Source organism: Arvicola amphibius, chromosome 3 (genome assembly GCF_903992535.2).
Source record: "Arvicola amphibius chromosome 3, mArvAmp1.2, whole genome shotgun sequence".
NCBI classification, from domain to species: Eukaryota; Metazoa; Chordata; class Mammalia; order Rodentia; family Cricetidae; genus Arvicola; species Arvicola amphibius.
Genome location: NC_052049.1, coordinates 123180805 through 123189925, shown reverse-complemented (window position 1 = coordinate 123189925; position 9121 = coordinate 123180805). Strand labels below are relative to the sequence as shown.

General features: G+C 45.5%; 1 protein-coding gene across 1 annotated transcript; it reads left to right on the top strand.

Moving 5' to 3' along the window:
- The first annotated feature begins 2659 nt into the window (after nt 1-2659).
- Nucleotides 2660-3010, top strand: LOC119810534 (40S ribosomal protein S20-like). Its single transcript, XM_038324053.1, is given in 1 exon segment — nt 2660-3010. A coding segment is annotated over 1 exon segment (351 nt).
- The last annotated feature ends 6111 nt before the right edge of the window (nt 3011-9121 follow it).

Sequence of the window (9121 nt, the reverse complement as noted above, 5' to 3'; positions counted from 1 at the left end):
GGTGGTCAGGCATCTCCACTGGGATGTTCAGCCCTCCTTACACCCCCGTCATCCCGCTTGTCCCAGAGTCAAGTTGACAAGCAAGGGGGTTCATCTTTTACTTGTCTAATGCTACTGCTAGTGTAGCTCAAGTGTGAGGTGCCAGTGACTGAGTGTGAGGGTGAGAAGTGTGACCTTCCACACCTGTCAAGGCAGTGCTGTAGGCCCTGGAGGGTGACTCATAGCCCATCCCCAGGCCCCAAGAGCCTCAACTAGAGTGGAGCAGGGCAGACATTCTGCAACCCTGCATCTGAGTCTTCATTCTCTTTTGCTTTTTCCTCTCCTAAGAAGGGAAAGCAGGGTTCAGCCCCCAGCTCCTGACACCTGCAGCACCTGGCACCTGCAGCTCCTGACACCTGCAACTCATAGCACCTGCAGCTCACAGCACCTACAGCTCTTGACAGCTGCAGCTCACGACACCACACTAGAAACACTCAGTAGAGCTGTTTTTTTTGTTTTGTTTTGTTTTTTTGTTTTGTTTTGTTTTTGCGAGACAGGGTTTCTCTGTAGCTTTGAAGCCTGTCCTGGAACTAGCTCTTGTAGACCAGGCTGGTCTCGAAACTCACAGAGATCCGCCTGCCTCTGCCTCCCGAGTGCTGGGATTAAAGGCGTGTGCCACCACCGCCCGGCAGTAGAGCTGTTTTAAGTCATATTTGCAAAAGTGATACAAGTCTGCATAGCCTATGCGCTTGATCGGCTTGGGCCTGATACACCTCATAGTAAATGAAATACAAATGACCCTTGTCTCATGGGAGAGATAACATGTTTTAAATGAAAAAAAAATATCTGAGGAGGTGTGTGGTGGTTTGAAAGAAAATGACCCCCACAGGGAGTGGCACTCCTAGGAGGTGTGGCTTTTTTGGAGCTGGTATGACCTTGTTGGAGGAGTGTGTCACTGTGGGAATGGGCTTTGAGGTCTCCTATGTTCAAGCTATGCCTAGTTCAGTTGACTTCCTGTTGCCTGTGGATCAAGATATAGAACTTTTAGCTTCTTCTCCAGTCCTATGTCTGCATGCATGCCACCATATTCCACCATGATAATGGACTAAACCTCTATGAAGGTTTAGTAAATGGAACTGTAAGTCACCCCCAATTAAATATTTTCCTTTATAGGAATTGCTGGTCATGGTGTCTCTCCACAGCAATAGGAACCCTAACTAAAGCAGAAGTTAGTACCAGGAATGGGGTATTGCTGTGATAGGCCTGACTAATGTTTTGTTTGGAGGAATTTGGACTTTGGTACTTTGGGTTAGAGGAAAGCAGATAAATGCTTTAAGCACAGCTCAATGGAACATACTAGTAGGAACATGGTTTGAGCAAAATTTAAACTGTGGGGGGTCTGGCTCAAGAGGTTTCAGTGGAGAAGAATTTTAGTATGTTGAATTCTTATTATTTTGGTGAAGAATATGGCTGGTTTTTGCCCTTGTCTATCTAAAGAGTCTATCTAAGGCTAAAGTGAAGAGATTTGAATTAATTCCATTAGCAGAAGAAAATCTCACAACAGCCTAATATAGATTCTATCATGTGATTATTAGTATTAACTCTGATGAAGATATATAATGAAAAGGAGAAAGAGGAGCAAGGAAAAATACCAAATGTACAATTTGAGAAGAAAGGGAACACTAGGAAGTGGAATAGAGCTAAATCCTGTGTTCTAGAAGATAAATTGATTAAGAATTGGAATAAGGGAGCAGTGACCTCAGGGAAAGAGTCCACCCAGCTAAGTTTCCAACTGTGGAAAGGAATTAAAGAAAAGCTTAGAGCTGGATGTGGTAGCACACACCTTTAATCATGGCACTCCAGAGGCAGAGGCAGAGGCAGAGGCAGAGGCAGGCAAATCTCTGAGTTTGAGGCCAGCCTAATCTACAGATCAGGACAGCCAAACTTAGACAGTGAAGGGAAACCATCAAAACAAACAAGCAAAAGACTGGTGTAGATGTACTTGAACGAGGGGGGTCATGTTTCAGCCCCAGTAAGCAGCAAAACTTGGCAGCTTCTGCCATGTGCTTCTGGCTTAGGATCAAAGATAGAAGAAAAGGGTCATAAAAACTTTCTCTGGGACTAAGGAAAGCCACTGAGGCCAAGCATGTGTCAGGAGTATCCCTGATGGAGGCTTAGAGAGGCCATTGTATGAAATTGGTAAAGTTGAAGCCTGGGTTGCCTTGGAGACCCCAAGATGTTGGAGATGCCAGACCCGTGGGACACCTGTCAAGGAAAGCTGCTAACAAGGAGTGGAATCAGCCCAAGAGAAAAAAATGTGTTGCAATCAAAGATGAAAGGAGTTGGAGATTTGAAGAGCACCTGATATCAGACATGGAGAGGCAGATTTTTGGAGTTTGCCCAGCTGGTTTTCAGTCTTGCTTTGGTCCAGTATTTCCTCCACTATGCTCTTTTACCTGAGTTTTGGGAATAGTAATAATATATACCTGTGGCCATTATATGTGGGAAGTCTGTGATCTGCTTTTTATTTTGATTTTATAGTGGATTATAGTTAAGAGATGACATGACTTTTCTGAGGCATGGTGGTGTGCGCTGCAGAGCTCCGCACAGCCTGCTCCCATCCTGACTCACCGCTGTTGCTCCCCGCCGAGGAACAAGTCGGTCAGGAAGCCCAGCAGCCATGGCTTTGGAAGACACCGGGAAGACGCCAGTGGAACCTGAGGTGGTGATTCACCGGATCTGAATCACACTCACCAGCCGCACGTGAAGTCGCTGGAGAAGGTGTGTGATCAGAGGCGCCAAGGAGAAGAACCTGAAAGTGAAGGGACCGGTGCGTTTGTCCACCAAGACCCTGAGAATCACTACAAGGAAAATACCTTGTGGTGAAGGTTCCAAGATGTGGGATTGTTTCCAATTGAGAATCCACAAGCGACTCATTGACTTGCACAGCCCTTCTGAGATTGTTAAAAAGATTACTTCCATCAGTATTGAGCCGGGAGTGGAGGTTGAAGTCACTATTGCAGATGCCTAAGTCAACTATTTCAATAAATTGACTTGATCGATTGTGTGTGTGTGTGTGTGTGTGTGTGTGTGTGAGAGAGAGAGAGAGAGAGAGAGAGAGAGAGAGAGAGAGAGAGAGAGAGAGAGAGAGAGAGAGTTAGAGTTGGGGGGCATGAATCTTAGAAGAGACTTTGAACTTCAGGCTTTTAAACAAGTTTGAGACTGTTATAGACAATGGGGACTTTGATGTTGGACTGAATGCATTTCTGCATTGTTGATACTGCTACAGTCAATGGGAGGCCAGCAAGTGGAATGTGATTGTTTGGAAGAAAATGGTTCCCATTGGGAGTGGCACTACTAGGGAGGTGTGATGTGTATGGCCTCATTGGATGAATTGTGTCAATGTGGGGGTAGGTTTTGAGATCTCCTATGTTCAAGCTACCCCAGTGTGGGACAGTTTTACTTCCTGTTGTCTGCAGATCAAGGTGTAGAAGTCTCAGCTCCTTCTCCAGCATCATGTTCTGCCTGCATGCCACTGTGCACCACCATGATGATAATGTCCTAAACCTCTGAAACTGTAAGCCACCCCAACAAAATGTCATGGTGTCTCTTTACAGCATTAGAAACCCTAAGACAAGGTGTTGACAGCCAGACATCAGGGTATTCCCCACAGCCAGACTTGAATCAAGGTTCTTCTCCTGTGACCATCCTCTTGACGCCCCCTACTGGAGATCTTTTAGAAAGGTGTGCATGGCTGAGTCTAGCGCAATCCTGCCCAGAACTGTAGCTTCGTCTGAGTTTGTGTCCTAATTAGAATCGTCAGAGGCCAAGACACTGCAAGACTGCAGTCTATTCTTTCTCCTAAGTTGTTCAAACTAAAACAAACAAAGTAAAATACTGGACCAGCAAGGTGACTCAGTGGTGAATGTGCCCTCTGCCAGGGACTGGGATTCAATCCCAGGGACCTACGTGGTAGGAGAGAACTTACGTCTGCACATTGACCTCTGACATGCACACTCTCCTCCTCCTCACACAAAATAAATTAAAAATGTAACAAAAAACTCAAAGGAAAAAGGCTTTTTTCATAATTAAGTGAACTTAACAAAATAATGCAAGACTTACAGGGCAAACTAAAAGCAAAATTGCTTATTTCTAGATTTTCACCTAATGTGTTAGTGCCTTTGCACCCAGCCAAGGGTGCCATGCACTTACTGGTGCTCTGTGTGTGCAACCTGCCTCTGTCTGCCAGGCTGTTTGGCAAGTGTGTGATAACCAAATTTTTAGCCAGTCAAGACAGGAGCCATCAGTTCATTCTTAGCATGATTTGTATGTATATGTGTGAGTTCATGTGGTATACATGTACATCTGGGCATATTTGTGTGTGAGCACAGACGTGGTACACACGTGTGTGTGTGGTGTGTTGTGTGGTGTGTGTTAGAGCCTGCAAATGTGTGTACAGAGGCCAGAGGAGACATTGGGTAACCTGTTCTACCATAGTTTTCTGTTTCTTACCTGAGACCCCAGAGAGCCTCTTTTCTTTGCCCACACCAGCGCTAGAGTTACAAGTGTGGACCATGCCTGGCTTTTCCCCTGTGGTTTGTTGGTATCTGAACTCAGGAACTTAGCTTGCACAAGTGTTTTTACCCATTGAACCATATCCCCAGATCAACTTCTGGGTGTTATTTGAATTATAAACTTCCTATTTGTGTTTGGTGCAGGGAAAACAATCCTCAGATGAGCTTGCCATCATCCAGTGGCACTCCAGAGCCTGCGTGGCAGAAGGATCATCTTTGGCTAGAGGCTGGGGACAGTTCCTCCAGAGAGAGGGTCCTCAGTTAGAAGCAGGAGATCAGTCTCAGCTGTCCATTAGGAAACAGGCCTTGGTTTGTTCAGTTTTTTATGAATGAAAGCACTGGCACAGCAACTAGTCTACTAAGAGAATTAGCAAGGGACATTGGGTACAACCTTTCCTACTTATGCCCCTCCAGGTGCCCACACTCAAAAGGGAGGAGTTTCAGGGCATGGACTGAGCGTGGTGTACATGTCGAGGTTGCCCTGGCTGGGCTCCCTCTACTGCCCCAGGTCCTGCCCTCGGGCACCTCTGGGGGAGGGCAGCAGGGAACCCTATTGGAGCCTGGGCTTTTGGCAGTTTACCTATGGCTTCCTAGTAGACAATGAGAAAGGTCTGGCTTGAAGACGCAGAGAGCCGGAGAATAACAATAGCTATAAATGACTCCCATCAATAGTTACTTTATGGAGACAAAGTCCAAGCATGGGAGACAGGTTTCCAGGCAGGATAAACGTAGGTAAGGAAACCTCCTATGGACAGAGAGAAACTTCATAGACCCAGTCATTTTGTAAAGAACATCCTGAGAACTGGTGAGCCAAGCACTCGCTTGTCTGCACCACCCAAAATCCTTAGGACCCTGAGCTCTGTTTTGACAGGTTTTATCAAACAGCAGTCACAGCCAGGGTTCATTTAAAGCCCCAGGAGATTTTCCATATTAATAATTCCAGGCCAAAGGAAAGACATCATCTTTATTCACAACACAGCCTCGTGTGGGCCAACAATAGATTTTCCCCCCATGAGGCTTTTGGTTTTTGCAGTTTTGAAATATTGCTGAAATTAGGGCCAGCTTCACAAAGGCTCCCGAGTTCAAATTCCAGCAGAGAAGAGTGCTTAGTAGCCCATCCAGACCCTGCTAGCTCCGCTCAGCTGCTGGCTCTCCTTCCTATCTAACTTCTTTGTTAAGGTTCTGGAGACAAATTAAGAAGGGGCTGGGAGGCTACAGCAGGGGCGCCACAATCCTGTGCATTAAATAGACTTTCTTTTCCCTTCTGGAAAATTACACAGAACAAGAGAGTGAAAAGAACTTAGTTTGGTTGCCTTCAGCTGGGTCTTCCTTAATCTGAGCTTTACTGCAGGTGCGGGATCATATGGTTTAGCTAAAAGCACGGTTTGTGGCCGGGGAGGCAATTCCCGACATGTCCTGCAGGTGGTACCAGAACAACGCGAAGATGACCTCCCTAGTCCAGTCCTCTCAGCAAAGGACGTGGAGTGGGCTGGGGGTTAGGTGGGACTGTCAGTCCGGTCCATCTACACCCATTCAAAAACCTGGGTCCTTTGGCAAGTTTTATCTGTGAAGGACGTTCATGTGATTAGCACCCAAATCTATACATTTCCGAGAGTGGAAAGGGGCCACTATTAAGAATTTCAGGACAGCAGATATAAACTTACATGTCCCTCTCGCGAACTGGAACGTATGCTCACCAGCTGTCTGGTCACCTTTTCTCCAGTTTTCACTCTTCCTTTCATTTTGTTTCCTCGTTACAAACATCTAACGTTTCGGTCCCAAGCGTCCCTGTCTTTGAAGGTGACCTGGCAATGGCAGACGTCGCTCCCTGCAGTTTCCAAGGACTGGGTTAACTTCTAGTTAGAACACAGCCCCTCGGTTATGATCACTAGCGAATTAGAAAACTGAGTTGTTGGGGGTGAAACCTTAACCCTTATCTCAATTTCTGCCTTTTCTGGTCCTCCTTACTAAATTTGTGAAAACGAGAGAATCGTTTTATTCTGAGTAGCCTCCTTTATCTCTGAATTTAAGTATACTGGCTTGTTGAACTGCAAATAGGCAAGTTCCATTAGGAATGATTCTTGAATTTCCAAGAGTGTCCCATTACTCCATTCAGCACCAAATTAGCAAGCCATTTATCCTGTGTTCCGGAACCCTCTTCAGTAAATAGCCGCAAACACCCATCCACAGCAGAAAGGGCTAGAACTTTCCTCATGGCCATTTTTAGATGTTTCTTTGCTATCCAAGCAAAGAATTTGAAGGAGTCTTGTGTTGAGAGTCCTGTCCTAGTACTTGCTTTTATAGCTGGATTGTGCTAGTTAATGGTCTCTCTGGCACTCATACATTGCTACAAATGACCTTGGGTTTCTATCCTAACAAATCTAAGATAGAAATTGTGGGTCTATAGTCAGGCGGTGGTGGCACACACCTTTAATCCCAGCACTGGGGAGGCAGAGGCAGGCGGATATCTGTGAGTTTGAGGCCAGCCTGGTCTTCAGAGCGAGTTCCAGGATAGCTAAGGCTGTTGCAAAGAGAAACCTTGTCTCAAAAAACCAGAAATTGTGGATTTATCTCAATAATACAAGTATGAGAAGCTTCAGAAGTCACCGAAACCCTTCTCTAAGAAGGACCTCATTGTTAGCACCCGACAAGCAAGACATTTGGGCTGTAAATACATAAAATCCAAGGAAAGGCCACATTCAGAGACAAGATTTACCTTTTTGTTCCTTGGTGTGTATGTGTGTGTGTTTGTTTAAGACCAGTACTACTAAATGAAAGACTCTAAATGCATTTGTAGGCCCCCTCAACCCTAAGACATTTTTCTAAAACCTTACACTCACTCTCTCTTGGAAACAGGACAGTCGCCCACACACACACATGCAGGACTGCTCATCCTCCTGTGTCCTTGTGAATAATCTTCAAACATAACTCCATTCTGGGAATTGAGGCAAATACAACCCACAGATGTTGACTCAGTTCCTGATATATTGATTTAGTCACTAAAACAAGGTTTTTATCTTTTTATCTTACCCAATCACACAGCTATTCTCCTGCCCTGGAATAGACCAATCACTGCTAGTAACCCTTTGAATCCTTTGAATAAGCCAATCCAATAAGTTGGAAAACAACCTACAGGTCTCCCCCCCCCCCCCCCCCTTGTGTCTGTGGCTTTTTGCTTTAAAAGATGGACTGTAACAGCTATTGGGTGTCCTTCATATCCCGAACCTGAAGGACCCTGTCATGACAGAATAAAAATCCTTTGCTTTTGCATCAGTTGTGGCTGTGGTGTCTGGAGCGACTCCTCCCTGATGTTTGGACATCTAGTCCAACATAAGTAGTCCAAGAACGGACTTAATTTGTGGTCAGGCTGGTCTCAAAGCTGAAGACCCTTTTCAGGCTCCTGAGGGCTGGGACCACAGGAATGCACCGCTATACCTAGTCCCATGGCCTTTTCTTTTCAGTGAAATATCGCTTCTGACATTTCAGTGTTTCTATTTCCTGAAATTCATGTTAAAACATAATCTCTAGTGATGACATCAGGAGATGATTACACTGGGGAGGACAGAAAGAGATAATGTAGGGTTAGGGGCCAATTCAGGTCCTTGGCAGAAGCCAGAACCCGTCCTGGATGGAGGCCAGAAAGACTCTGGTCAGTGGTCTGATTCCTCTTTGATTTGGGGTCTCCGTTCTTGAGGGAGGGATGTTAGAAACACCAGCCTTGGAGGCCATTGACAGACCCCACCTTGTGTTTTCCTTGTCGCTCTAGAAAGGGCAGACCACTTTCAGGATCTCCTCCACATGAGAAATGGTGGCAGCATCCAGACATTGCTAAATCCCTGTAAGGTATAGAATACAGCCTAGGGCTACCCAGAGAACCCCTATATCAAAAACAAACAAAAATAAGCCGGGCAGTGGTGGTGCATGCCTTTAATCCCAGCACTTGGTGGGCAGAGGCAGGCGGATCTCTGTGAGTTCGAGGCCAGCCTGATCAACAAGAGCTAGTTCCAGGACAGGCTCCAAAGCTACAGAGAAACTCTGTCTCAAAAAACCAAAAACAAACAAACAAACAAACAAAAACAAACCCAGAACCAAAAATAAGATTAAAAAATAGCGCCTAAATTCTGCTCCTAGCCCTGGATATGGAGATCTGGCATTCTAAACTACCCAAACATTGTATACTAGTCTCTTCCTTTTAAGAGTTAATCCACTTGGCCCTGTCAATCACCTGACCAAGAGCCACCCTCTCCCTTCCCCACAAAATAGAAAGCTGATTCACTAAAAGACTTGTTAAGGGCTTAAGAGGACTAATTATCTCATCAATGAGCTCATGTGCTCATCCTCCCCAGAACACTGGGATCCAATAGTTTCTGCCAATTTCTAGAGGCAGCAGGCACACATAGAATACATATACACTCAGGCGAACACACCACACACACACACATGCATGCACACACACACTCTCGGCATAACATGCTACCACAAGTATGGTTGCCTGCAGAGCATTCATCATGCATCACTGAATTCTCAAATTCTCAGAAAACTGTTTTTTGTTGTTTTTTTTCTATCTT